General features: G+C 39.5%; 1 protein-coding gene across 1 annotated transcript in view; it reads left to right on the top strand.

Moving 5' to 3' along the window:
• EFCAB6 (EF-hand calcium binding domain 6) overlaps positions 1-14546 on the top strand; it is a 109479-nt gene that overhangs the window by 78719 nt on the left and 16214 nt on the right. The window contains exons 22-24 of the mRNA XM_085324440.1: positions 611-766; positions 3875-4070; positions 7146-7334. Coding sequence (XP_085180566.1) covers positions 611-766; positions 3875-4070; positions 7146-7334 — 541 coding nt within the window. The remainder of the gene's footprint in view (positions 1-610; positions 767-3874; positions 4071-7145; positions 7335-14546) is intronic.

Below are 14546 nucleotides of genomic sequence, written 5' to 3'. Positions count from 1 at the left end.
AGGAAACGGTAATGTCTTGGGAAGTTTTAAGGTACTGTTACAAAGCCCACATAAGCCAGTAGGAGTGCTGCATGTCTTCCCTTGGGCATGGATCAGACCCTGCACTACTTCAGTTTTGCTCAGGTCTAATTGTTTTTGTTAAATAGTTCCTTTTACTATATCAAAGTTTCAGGAGCTTCAATTTGTAGATAGTATTTTACCAAAGCTTTATCATTTTAACAGCTGTATGTTTTGTATCTCTGATCGGGACAGACTGTAAAAGATAGTTCTTTATCTTTTGTGTCTGCAGTTCTGAATGGGCATAGTAATCAGTTAATCATCCAAGAGTCATTTGTTTACAGTGGGAGTTTTTACCTATACAATTCTGTGTGCAAATTAAATAGCSGGGAGTAGGGGGAAGGGAGAGAGAAAACATGAAGTTTTCTTGGAAACAATTTGGCATTACAATAATTTTTTTATCAGTCTTTGGATAAACTATATGAACTTACCACACACAARTAAGCTCAAGATCTTAAGATCTTCTCTGCTCTTCCACCTCTATTTTGTATATTTGTTTTTATCCTTTTCATCTTATTTAACAAAGGAGCTAAAAAAAATTGCTCTCTTTCAGGAGTAAATTTAGGGATTACCTCCAAGATTTCAACCAGGTCTTTCAAAAAATGGATAAAAATAGAGATGGCTACATAACAGTATGTGACCTGCACAAGATACTGCAAGAAATCAACTATTTCCTTGACTACGATCAGTTCAATGGTCTTCTAAATGGGTTTGTACGATTATCTCTTACGTTTCTCTCTGGTCACATCTAGCAAAGGCTGTAAGCTTGTACTCAACATTAAACACGTTAGAAGCTCTGTTAAAAGTAATGGAGGCACCCATATGCTTAAAACTGCATATGAGTGAAAAATCTTTCTAGGYTGTTGGTTCTGCAGATAATGAGAGTGAAATGGCTTCTTACAATGTTCTGTGTATGTATGTTTGCTAGTTTGTTTTCTTCATTTATTTTGATTTAATAGAGCAAATGCGTGAAAGAGGTCCTGTTCCAAATAGAAACAGAATTATATCAGGTTATAAAATAGTAATAATTTTCAAATGCTGCTGCCATGCAAAGCTGTGCATTTGATGTTGTGTGTTAATATGACCAAGAAGAAAATTCTCTTATGTAGAGGCTGAAGAACACAAAGGACCTGCTCCAGCATTAGATAGTAGGGATTTTCCCAGCCCCACAGAGATCATATTCTTGGCAGCACTGGGCTTTGTGGTCTAGAGCTTGCCAGACCAGACTCTTTTTTTGAAATAAAATTAACAAAGTCTTTTCACAGTTCACCTTTAATTGGGTGATCAACTTTTTATGAATTGAAACCCTAATAAGAATCTGCTGCTTGTTTCTTTCTCAAAGACCTCTTGATGATAAACACCTCTATTCATTGTAATTTTGTGCAGATTATTCCTTTCTTGATCCAAAATAGTCTTTTCTAAATAATACAGAGTAGATTAGCATATGCATTTAGTTTTATTACTAAAATTTTAATGCCCACTTGGCAATTTATTTTTCTGCTGAAATGGTGTTGATTATTTCCTTTTCCACACACTGTCTCCACTATTGGAGCCAGCTTGACATGGGTGGTATGTGGGAGTGCTGTGCAGCTGCAAGATGCAAAATCAGGGCTCTTGAATATTTTTTTCTTACTAGCAGATATTGGATCTGTCGTTAATTTCTTTTCCAGCCTGTTTTATAAAGCGTCCTCTTTGTTTTACTGGCTCTCGCCATTAATTAGACATTTTTGTAACTGGATATTCCRGTGATTGGTAGCTGAAGCATTGGTCCCCAGTGAAAGAGATGATAAAAGTACATTACAGCAATTCAGTCTTACACAAGAAATTTATTACGTAGGGAGGCCAACTTTGCTATCAAGGCTTGACTCTCTAGGACTTGCTTTGACTGTAACTCTCATTCGAAAGCTTAGCGCAAGCATGAAAAAGTCCACCCTTTCCCCTGCAGCACAGCAATTTTCTACCTATTACCTGTATGTAAACAATCTACAGTTCTGATAACTGCGTTTAAAGTTAATGAAGTCTATTAAAAACCCCTTTGCAGTTGGTAAGTCTATATCAAAAAAACCTAAGTATAATGTAGCCTGTAGAMTCTCTGTCTTTCAATGGTAGGAAATTCCATAAACTGACTACACTGGATACTTACTGGGTAAGCAAAYGTAGAACATGTCCCTACTATTGTACTCCTGTGTGGTAATGAGTTCTACGGGCTCATAAACAGGTTCGAAGCTTTCCTTTTATTTGTTGTAAATGTACCAGTTGTCATTTCATTGAGTGGTAACATGCCACAGGACATTGGAAGATAGTAGTAATTTTTTCATTTTATAGTTAAAATGGATATTCATCCCRACTTAATCTTTGATGCTAAATAACCTTTATTTTCATATTTTTGCTGCATATTTTAAACTTGCTTTAATTYCAATCTTTTTGTGGTAAAGCATTCTTGTATAGAAATTAATTTAGTTTTGTTACAAAGTCCTCTACAAAAGATTCCAAAATCAAATGCAAGAGCTCATCTTTCCCCATGCTGATATTTGATGCAAAAATATATTCACTGTTGTTACCTGGAGCTATCTCTAGTCAGATACATAACYCTCTGAATTTCTGATGTGACAGAATGTGAAACTCTGCAGTGTCAGTGATCCAGCAGATGCTTAAGCTGACAGACAGAAATTCAGAAGTTGTGAGAGCAGTCTGGAGCAACTTTGGGCTGGGCTCTTATGTATAACTTGTTCACAAATGGTTAGAACAGACCTCCTTAGCAAAGTGCTTTGCAAGCCAGAGACAGCAGCTGCTGGGGCGAATGTACCAGCCCTTCTCTGCAGCTCAGCAGGTATACCAAAGGAGGGAGGGCCACTGCCTGAGACAGTGAGGCTAAGTCCTGTCCATCACTTGGCATTTTATTGCCCACAGTTTAGGTTAAAAGTTTTGAGCTGCTTCTACTGACACCAGGGACAAGAACCTCTAAAATTGCCTGCCCTACCATGCAAAGTGAAATACAGGTTCAGAAGAAAGTTATGTTCTTCTGTCACAAACATGAGGAGGAACTTGTATGGAAACCAGTTTGGTTTCTTACTGTAGGTAGAGAAACTGAGTGAGTAGAGATAGGAGCTGGTAGACCCATGCAGTGTACCACAGAGCTGTAGTAGATATACTAGCTTGTGTTGAGCAACAGTTTACCAGATTACTTGTGGTACTGCTTCTTTCTCTAGAAATTGTGATAATCATGACAAACTGGCAGGCTTGAGCAGCACTTTAGAGCTCCTTTGCAATCTGCAAGCCAAAGGTACTTTTACAAAATAGAAAGTAAAGGCAGGTACCAGTGCTTGGTATAATGAAGATCTGCACCTCAGCAGAGCCTGTTAGACTGTATTTACAGTGTGACAGGAAGAGAAGATCCTAGGACAGGGTTGAGAGGCTACATGTTGTCTGTCCACATCTCATGATGGTAAGCTCAGCAGTAAGTTGAGTTCAAAACACAGTACTGTGCTTAAAAAACATCAGATGAATGCTGATGGACTGGAACATTGTGCACTTTGGCTCAGGCTAAAGCACTGGATGAGCCCAGACTCTCCTCTTAGGCATCTGTAGATTGCCCTAAATCTGTGTCTGAGAGTGTAGTTGCATTAATTGAGAGGAGTGATGTCTGAGACTTAAGAAAGAGCTTGGGCTGGCACTGATAGGACTAAACACTGATGGCACAGGCATATCCTGAAGTGCAGCTGAAGTACAAATAATGCATCATCATAATTAATCAGTACAGACAACAGTGAGATAATTATTTAAAATCATTGATACTCCTTCTGTGTTTTTCCTTTAGGTTAGGAATCAGCATTCATGACAGCAAGCTCTCTTATTTTGATTTCCTGAGAGCAATTGATGATGGCAGAGCATCTAAATACCAACAGAGACAAAAGCAGGCTGTACCACCTGCAAGCTTTGCAGCTCTCAGCTTAGAAAAGACTCTAATTAAGATAAAAGAAATAGTTGCATCATCTTATGATTTGTTGTACAAGGTAAGTTTCATGTGGTCATCACATTTTATTTAATCTTTTTTTTTTCCTGCCTGACTGAGGACTAGCCTAAAGGCTTAGAAACTTTTCTGCTGCTAACTGCATGCTACCAAAAACCTTGGCCTGTGGAAAAATGACATTCTCCTCCAGCTGTCTCTGAATTGTGTGCAAGGCATGTAAATAATACATCTCTTCCAAATAGCTCTTTGGAGTTTCTTAAGCTAAGATTTATTACACATAGACATGATGTGCTACTGCAGTCAGGCATTATGGTTTATCAGTGTAAGATGGAAGGATCATGCAACTACTGAGGATACAGACGTACAATCAGATGTGAACGCATTACCATGGCTGCAGAAGTTAGCACTGGTCAGGTGGGCCTCTGCAACTACCTATGTGCTCTTGTCCACTTCTCATTCTAGCATAGAGAGATAAGGTGCTTTAGCAGTCAGCAGCATGTTCCCTAGTTTTCCTATTTGTAAAATGAGGACAATAAAAATAACCACTTTTCTCTAGAATTTTGAAACCTCTGAATGAAAAATGCTGTATATTAAGTAGTTGTAGACTGTTATGTCTGAGTCTGCAGAAACATGGTAGCCTCTGGGAGTAAATAGTTTTTGATGCCACAGTAAGATTGTTTTAAAGCGTGGGTAAGAATAATCAGAAAGACTCTAAAGAAAACATTCCTGTCACAAAGAACTGTAGAGCCATGTCAGCTGCACCGCCAGTGAGAGACCCAGTTTAAGCCCAGGGCTTTAGAGGCAGGTTTCTGCCTCCAAAAATGGTCTCACTACCCCCCGTTCCCCAACAATGTGGTCCTCCCACCTGCCTTGTGCAATACTAGTACTTGTGCTCCTGCCCAGTGATCCAGGTCAGGGAGCTTCAACTTGACAAAATCCTAATCAGTTTTGCATGGGCACATGAGAGCTGCTGTCAGCACAAGGGAGGGGAAGGGGGAGTGACAGGGAGGAGAACAGGCGTAGACCCTTCCTTTCATCAATGACTGCATTTATGAAGTCTCAATCTATGGACTCTTATCACGTAGGTAAAAATAACACAGACTTCCAACAAAGATGTCACTAATGGTGTCAGTGGTGAAAAAAAAAAATGTGTTACCGCAGGAGATGCTGTTTCTTTAAATAAACCTCTTTTCATACTGTTTGGAGACTCCTGTAATGTTTATAAACTTACTGGGGTCATCTTGACATTTTTGGCCAGATAGCCTGATGATTATTAAACAGGATACTGAAGTATTAATATAGTCACCTTACGTTTTTCACAGTAAAGCAAAAAATCCTTACTGTGCTCTGCATTATTAAAATAAGAAATAGATAAATTCAATAGCATGGGTTAGTGTTTTTTAAATTTTAATGGGGGACATGAGGCTTTCTGGAGGACAATATCTGTCTTCTCGTCCTTGGATGCCTTGGAAAGGGAAAGGTCACAGTTTTGTCTACTGAGTGTATGATTTGAAGATGACCTCTAGCATGAGCAAAATATCCATCTRATCTTTTAGAATGCCAGTAGGTGTTTAAAATAACTTTAGAGACTAACACAGTTTCTCCATGGGGAGTCACAGTTTGTCCACCATGTTATGGAAAAGCAGAACTTTTCTCACTTCCTTTATATGAGGTGTATATAAAGTTCTCCCTTTGCTTCTGAGCCATTTTTTGAATAATAGTTGTTGCTACATATGTGATGAGGGACACTATGCAGCATAAGCTTTTAACAAAATACTTTGTTAGAAAGAGGCAAGACTAAAAGCACAGTTCACGGAGTCCAGCTAGATTCAAAGAACATTTCTACAAACCTTTGAAGTTTTATACCAAATAGTTAAAGAGTTCYGATTGGTCCTCTCTGTCAGTATAATCATTTCCCCCTCATTTTCACCATACTTCAGCACAGTGCATACTGTATGCCCAGTGCTTTTTTTTTCCATAAGATCTTCAATATATAAGTGAAGATCAAAATATCTTAAGAAGCTAAAGGATCCTCTTTCATATTCCAAGGATTCCTTTCCAATATTATTTTGATATTGTAGTATTTATTTTGCCACTCAGCATGGTTCATGTACATAAAAATATACATCTTTAAACCCATTATTTATAAATATAAAAAAAGATTATATTATACCCATATGCTGCGTTGCTAGAAGACTAATAGAACTTTAACCTTAAGTTTTGAGTGGTGCAATATTCGTTTACATTTATGACATTAATGATTTATATGTACAATATTATAAGTAAATAGCAGAATAAAGCAAGAAAACACAGTAAATTGATAGCAACCAGGTGGATTGAGAGAGGATATGAACCACGGCTTTTCTAGATCTCAGTGCTTTTTTCACTCAACTGAATTGCTCTCTTGCCTGAACAGTTGTTATTCCTAATTCTGAAATACTCTCCAGCTGCAACTGTGATAAACCTAATCTGTTCTCCCCTGGGAAACTTTTGGAAAGCTCCCACGAAGGATAGGCAGGGTGCATTATGCAAGGGAAGACAAGACCAGAACAAGCAAGCCTTTAGAATGAGTTGAAACTAGTCTAATGAGAATGAAGGACTATCAAGTCCTTTGTAGCATAGACAGAGAAAAATAAACTTGCCCAGGCAGTGAGAGTTATTATTCTTTGGGTAAGGAAAGGCAAATAAATATGCTCAGATGAGTTTAATTAAAAATATTTAAAATAAAAATTATTTAAGGCAGCCCTCAAATATTTTTGTTTGTTTCCTCTCTTGTCTTAGCCATTGCCTGTTCTGGAATATTTGGATGCTTGGTATGATGCCTTTCTGCTCTTACTGCAGGTTATTGTTTATTTGCATGTTTATATATGCACTTGGCACAAAAGTACAGGCTATTTTTGCCTTATTTAAAAAATGCATTTTGTTTTTTAAAAATGATAAATTTTTAACCAAGTAGGATTCCAGTAAATGTTCTTTGTTTCTTTGTGTATAAAATACCTGCTTGTAAAAGGCATACAGGTCTCAAGTATTTCCATGTAAACTGCTAAATGGGTACTAAAAAAGAAACCTATTTGGAATATTTAGCTTTGCTTAAGTAATGTGAATTTTTGCTTCTCAGGCATTTTCAATATTTGATAAAGAAGATACTGGGGTAATTAAAACACTGGAATTTCGGCAGGTACTGGACCATTTCTGCTTTAAATTATCAGACGAACAATTCAAACACCTTCTCAAGAAACTTAAACTTTATGAGGATTTGACAGTAAACTGGAAGATTTTTCTGGAAAACATCAAATTCCACTCAGAGGTAAGAATAGGTACAAAGCTTTAACATTTTTTTTTAAGATAAGATCTAATGTGTTGGCTACTAAACATATAAATTCATGTATCTTTYTGTTGATCTCTCTTGAACTGCATGAAGTCCTAACCTCCTTATATACTATTCCCCAAGGTTAAGCTYTGCACTTATATAGGCATATAGGTCTGTACGTGTGGCAAGCTGAAAGCATGACCACAGATGCAGCCAAATTGCCCCAAATGGATGATGTAGGATATTAGATACCCAAATATGCCCAAAGAATTTTGTTCTCCAAACTGTTAGGTGTTGTATGAGCAGGAGGTGGATAGAGTGGGAAGCCCACCAGGTTCTTGGTGCCAAACAGTAATAGCTGGGTACATGTAGCAGGAAGAGGTGTTAGCATGGAGACATAAGTACAGGGGACCTAAGTATGGAGAAAATATTGACTGCAGTCATGGGTGGAATCTTCTGTTGCTCTTGCAACAGAATATGCATCTTGCGACAACTCAAATTAGAGAGCCCAAAATTCACTTAATAGTTAACTGTACCACRCTCACCCAAACTTTTTCTCTATGGTAGAGATTTATATCTGCAGTATCTCACTCTGTCTTGTTCACTTGGTGCAGATTGCAAGAGCAGATTCTTCAGTTCATGCTCACATCCTTTTATAAGTGCAGAAATCCTCAGTGYACTTGTAAATAGCAGGAGCATATCRAAAGGTGCAAGTAAAAGCAATCTCTCCCCTATTTTAATTTCACAGTCCTTCCCTTTCCTCTAGTTTCACCCATCTTAGGCTGCAGTACCCAGCGGCAAGTGGGTGTAAGTAGGTCTGAGTGTAAAGGAATACAAATGGCATTACTTTGCAGGTCATTTCTGAATTTGACTGAGCATGTGAAAGCTGCATTCTAGCATTTCTATRTAGCAGTTCTAAAGAACTTCAGTAGTAGCCTGCATCTCATGTTCTAAGAAATAACTGTGTTTCACTTTCAAAATATGTTCTTGAAGCACAAATAAAATGAGAAAAATAATAATCATCATCAAATGGAAAACCATAAGAGAGACRTGGAACTACTGGAGACAGTCCAGCCATAGGGCTACAAAGATGATCAGAGGGCTGGAGCCCCATGAGGAACGGCTGCGAGAGCTAGGCCTCTTCAGCCTGGGGAGGAGAAGACTGAGGGGGGATCTTATCAATGTGTATAAGTACCTGAAGGGAGGGTGTCAAGGGGATGRGGACAAACTCTTTTCAGTTGTCCTGTGTGTCAGGACAAGAGGCAATGGGCAGAAATTGAAGCACAGGAAGTTCTGCCTGAACATGAGGGGGAATTTCTTCCCTGTGAGAGTGACAGAGCMCTGGACCAGGYTGCCCAGAGAGGTTGTGGAGTCTCCTYCTCTGGAGATCTTCAAGGCCCRCCTGGATGCAGCCCWGTCTACTATGCTCTGTGTGACCCTGCTGAGMRGGGAGGTTGGACTAGATGATCTCCAGAGGTCCCTTCCAACCTAACTGCTTCTATGGCTCTATGATATGAAAGGCCTACCACTTTATTACCATGGCAATAACAGAATGTTGTGCAAAACAAATCCGTATAGAACTATATGGTAATTAAATCTTGTGTCATAAAGCAGAAACTGAAAAACCAGTGAGGTCTTTATCTTAGTCTGTTAATAATCCAAGTCAGAAAGTCTGTTCAGCTTTAAATAACTGCAGGGCTTCAGTGATTCATGAGRGGAAAGAGAGGGACCATAGTTTTCAAATGAAGGAGGACCCATAAACTGCTTCAAAATGTTTGTAATGTGTTACAACTTTTGGAATGTTTTATAGATTTTATATGTGCGTGTCAGCTACCAATAGGCATAGATTTACCAGAGTGTTTATTAAAAGTGTAGTTTCGTTCAAAATTTTATAAGGTTGCTTAAATGTATTTTATTCTCTGTAAATTTAGCATTAATATTTATAGTAGTGCAACTGTTACTTTGTCCTTAGTGGCAGRGCTACATTTAATTATAGTTACTTGAAAATAGTTGGGGATTTTAAAATATTTATATTTTCATCTTATTAAAATTAAAATACGATCTTAACAGATATAATAGATTACATGGTTCTCAAGTGTAGAACATTGGAATGCTTGGTATAGGTTAGAAAATGCTGTGTCTTTACCCTTTATCCTGCTTTTAGGCTGATATAATTCCAGTAAATTTCAACTAAGTCATACCAGCACAAAGACCAATTGTATGGAATATAAAATATCTGTATAATTATTTTAAGAATGTATTTGTGTGCTGTAATACTGACCCATTAGCAGGCTTATGTGTTAACTTCAGAATAGGTGACTATTTTTGTTAGGAAAGATTTTGCTGTAATGTCTCTTCATTTTCCAAGTAGGTGCTAAGCCTTCATAACAACTTCAACAAGCTGTGCACTCCCAGGATCAGACTTTGCAAGAGTGTACATTTTAACTCGTAATCTCTTTAACAGTCCTTCAAGAGCCTGAGTACTTTCCACTTYAACTTAGCAGAAAATAAGGCACACATCTTTCAGGAGGTACTTGGTCCATGAAAGGAGTGGAGCTTTTACTACTTGTTTTGGTATAACACATTCTCCTTGAACACTTTTCTGTGCTGTGTCACGGGAAGAGGGGATAAATTCATCATTTAAATCCCAAATTAATCCATGTAGGAACATTTTTTGAAAGACAAAAACARTTGTGAACCAGGTTCACAGTGATTTATCTTCCAGATGATCTCAAATCTGATGTTTTCCWTTTGAGTTCAAAACAAAATTCCCCATGCCTTTGCAATTTCATCCCACCCTGGGCTCACACATATCCACGGGCTTCTGTGCAGGTTCYGGGAGAAGGCTGGTTGTTAAATTATTCACCTCATCCAAACATGCTACAAKTCTGGCCTGCAAAGTATGTAACTAAATTAATGAGGTATGCAACTCATTCAGGCACATTAGGAAAACGTATCATTACACTATACAATTTGATCRCTGAAGTATATTAAAAAGTAACAAGTAAAGTATGCAGCTTGATCATTAAAGTATGGAAAATTTACTGAACTAGTAAAGTATGAGCCTGGGATGACTTTTGTCTCAAATAGCACCTCATAAATAAAACCCACAACCACAAAGGCAAACATTCACAAACCCGAAAGCCATACTGGTTTAAATTGTAGTTTTAAACTTGGAAAACAGCTGAATAAGGAGAGATGAAAAAACATTGCGGAAATTATTTCTAAATGTTTTATGTGTCGTGCAGATCTTTTGATGGCTCTGACATATGCTAATGAGCTTTAAATTCTGACTAATTCTCTAGAATACACATACAGCATTTGTAGGTCTGATCTGATTTATATGAACAGGGTTCCCACTGAATCACAGCTCTGTAGGGCTATACTATACAAAAAAAGAACTAAAGAAATACTAAGTATTTTAAGCAGTATGAYTGTAGTTTAGTATTCAGGTAAGAAAGAACTGTGATTATTTTACTTAGCCCTGATGTTACTAACCAGCTACAGAAGAACTGAGAAAGGAAACAGACAGAGAGGACATTGTCTTAGGTGGGATGCTATTAACCACCAATGGACCCTCTGAGGGTACTTGTAAAAAATCCAGACCCTGAAGCTAGGAATCTACATCATGAACCTTACTGGTCTGCCAGCCTTATGATTAATAAGGCCTAAGTGGAGCTCTTGTACATTAAATTAAGTGGCTAATACAGTCTGGCCTAATGGAAGCGGCTGTTGGGAATCAGACACCTCCTTCCCCAAAGAAAATATGTCTTTTCCCAGTGTGAGCTATTTCAGTTGGGGAAGGGAAGAAATAAAGAAAGCCTGTTAAATGTTGTAGTTCAGGGAGTGCCGGTYAGGTCTAGAACAGCAAGGTTTTTACATAGAATCAGCAGCACAAATGTGGGGAATATGTGAGGAAAGGAGGGCTTGTGATACGTGCCAAATACTTTGCTGTTTTGCCTTCCAGGAGCTGTGGCTGCTGAGTGATTTGCTCTAAGCTTAGTAAGCCTTGAACTGTCAAGTCGCCCTGGTGACAAAGGCTACAGAGAAGGCAGAATTACTGAATGYCTTCCTTGCTTCAGTCTTCACTGCTAAGGGCAGMCCCCAGGAATCWTGTAGCCTGGATGTRAGGGAGAAAGTCTGGAGAAAGGAAGACTTTCCTTTGGTTGAGGAGGATAGGATTAGAGAGCTTCTGGGCAGGCTAGACATCCACAAATCYGTGGGCCTGGATGGGAGGCACCCACGGGTACTGAGGGAGCTGGCCAATGTTGTTGCCAGRCCACTCTMCATCATCTGGAGAACTGGAGAGGTGCCTGAGGACTGGAAGAAAGCCAATGTCACTCCAGTCTTCAAAAAGAAAAGGGCAAGAAGGAGGACCCAGGCAACTATAGAYCAGTCAGCCTCACCTCCATCCCCAGAARGGTGATGGAAYAGCTCATTCTGGATGTCATCTCCAAGCATGTGCAGAAAAAGAAGGTGATCAGKAGYARYCAGCAAGGATTCACCAAGGGGAAATCCTGCTTAACCAAYCTGAYAGCCTTCTAGGATGAAACCACTGGCTGCGCAGATGAGGGAGAGCAGTGGACGTTGTGTACCTTGACTTCAGCAAGGCTTTTGACACTGTCTCCCATAACATCCTCCTAGACAAGCTCAGGAAGTGTGGCTTAGATGAGTGGACAGTGATGTGGCTTGAGAACTGGCTGAAAGGCAGAGCTCAGAGGGTTGTCATCACTGGCATCAGTGGGAGTCCAGTTGGAGGCCTGTGGCTAGAGGCATCCCCCAGGGCTCAGTACTGGGTCCCATCCTGTTCAACTTTTTCATCAACGACCTGGATGAGGGAACAGAGTGCCTCCTCATCCAGTTTACCGATGATCCCAAGCTGGGAGAAATGGTTGTGGAGTCTCCTTCTCTGGAGATCTTCAAGGCCCACMTAGATGCAACCCTGTCTACCATGCTGTAGATGACCCTGCTTGAGCAGGGAGGTTGGACTARATGATCTCCAGAGGTCCCTTCCAACCTTACTGATTCTATGATTCTAAGTCTAGCAGGGAGGAGAAGGAGAGTAGCTCAAGTTGAGGAGATGGCAGAGAGAGCAAACAGACCATGTCTCACGCCCATTCAAGGGCGGGAATTGAGCTAGCAAGGGGTTTGCTGGCGTGTCTTTCAGCTAACAAAGGGAACAGCTGGAGTGAGCAGGAATGTAATCAATAAAAGCCTTTGTTTAGAAAAATGTAATTTCATCAAAAACAATGAAATTTGAAGATCGCTTTGATTTCTAGAACTTTTTTTGCAGAAAATAATTGCAGAACAATTCAATATCAAATCAGGAATTTCATTTAGCCTTGTCCTGAACTTCCTGTTTCTACCTTAGGTTTTCCATATTTGTTTGTGTTCAGCTTTCTGTTCTGAGCTTTCCTGAAGTCTATCTCATACTGCAGAGTGCCTTCTTGGCCAGCTGAGTGTATCTTATTTTCAACCAGTTCAGTCTAATCTGTCTGCATGCAAAACTGCAGGCGTGTTTGTTTGTGCTTGATGCTGTTCTTGCTGGGGAAAGGCAACTGCCACTCTTTGCATTAGTAGCCCTGCAAGGATTCCCCTGGTATAGCAAGCACTCATCTCTTCTTGAAGCCTGCCGCTGTGAAAACTGTACCTCCCAGTCCATTATTTGCTAGTGAAAAGCATTATATGGCTGTCTCCATCTCTGTTGGGCATGTTGCTGGTGGAGAGCCTACAGAGGTGAAGCCATTGCTCCCACCTCACATTACTCTCAGCAGCAGCAGTCATGACCCACTGCACGAGCAGCAGAGACCAGCAGGCCTACTGATCACTTCCTAGCCCTCTGTCAGCAGCATCACAAGCTGACTGTCCTCACATACAACAGCTGTACCTGAAAGAGATATTCCTCTTGGGATGTGTGCATGTTTATGTGTATTTTCCAGTATTACATCTGTTTCAAGCTGACAAATGTCAAAGCTTTCCTAATGGTGTGGAATAACCCCATGTTAGTCTTTCTCCATAGTGAAGCTAGTTTAAAGTTTCCCTTCCTTGCCCCTACTCTTTTACACACTGCCTTCCCCACCGTTGCAGTGTGYTGTCCCTCATCGTACCAGAACTGTTTTGGGATCCTTTCCCCTGACAACACCTGCTGAAGCTGTACCTTCCTTTCCTTCTCTGTTCTGAGTGATGAAGAAAATAGTAATGAAAATACCTGGAGGAAACAATAGTTTCCTATTCTGCAGCCAAAACTGGTTAGAAAGTTTCATTTCTTTTTTCTTTTTTCTTTTTTTTTAAGTCCCTGACAAACTATTTCAGCCCTCTTGAAATGCATCTTTTAGAATTTAAGTTCCACCAAAATTTTTTTTTTAATTCTGCACTTATTTAGGGGCAGGAAAAAAAATAACAGCAGATTGCTCCTTGGAATGGAAGTGCCTTTGTGGGTTGCTCTATATTTAACAGGAGAGGAGGGAAAGGAGAAAATAGGGATAATGTTTTTGAGAACAGGCCATCAAATATATTGCATGTAGACTAGCCTCTCTGCTGCTGTCAAGCCCTGCTGGGCATTGCTGTGGGGRGAGGAGAGTAGGGAATAATCACTGGGGCACCTGTTTCTCTATTCGGTGCTACATAGGTCTCTCTCTGCTCTGGGGAGGACATTCTTTTCCACTGTCACTTTTGGTGGCTGAATGGATGTTGTGCAACAGCAGGAGTTGGATTCAGTCAAGCTTACCCATTCTTCCTGGGAATATTTAGCTTCTTTGTCACTGTTTATCACTAGCTCAGTTGCAGATAGACCTTGCCCAGTGTCATTTGCCTCATTTTCTGTGTTTTTTATTGAGTGAAGACATTTTTTATGCTCCTTATTTTATGCTTAACTTTTAGATAAAGAGAAGTACTTCATAGGCCTACCTCTCCTTGTTGGAGGATATTCTTAAGGACAAGTAAGTGTAAGTCTTTATTGTAAGACTAAATAAAGAGGGAAGGAGAAAAAGCACAAAAATCTAAAGAGAAGGCACAGCAAAAAATCTGAAAAAGATAACATGGACGAAAGTGAAAGTTAGGAGGAGATATGGGAAGAGAGAGTTGAATGGAGTGAGGATTTGGAGGAAAGAGTGATACATCTGAAGAAAAAAAAATAGAGATAATTGAACCAAAACCCTGATTTCTGTGCAATGCTCTAAGAGATGAAGGAGCTGCTATAGGATACTGTGT

Source organism: Rhea americana, unplaced genomic scaffold (genome assembly GCF_003343005.1).
Source record: "Rhea americana isolate MKP2758 unplaced genomic scaffold, rheAme1 scaffold_91, whole genome shotgun sequence".
Taxonomy (NCBI): Eukaryota; Metazoa; Chordata; class Aves; order Rheiformes; family Rheidae; genus Rhea; species Rhea americana.
Note: the sequence above shows the minus strand (reverse complement) of the source record. Positions and strands in the feature narration are given on the sequence as shown.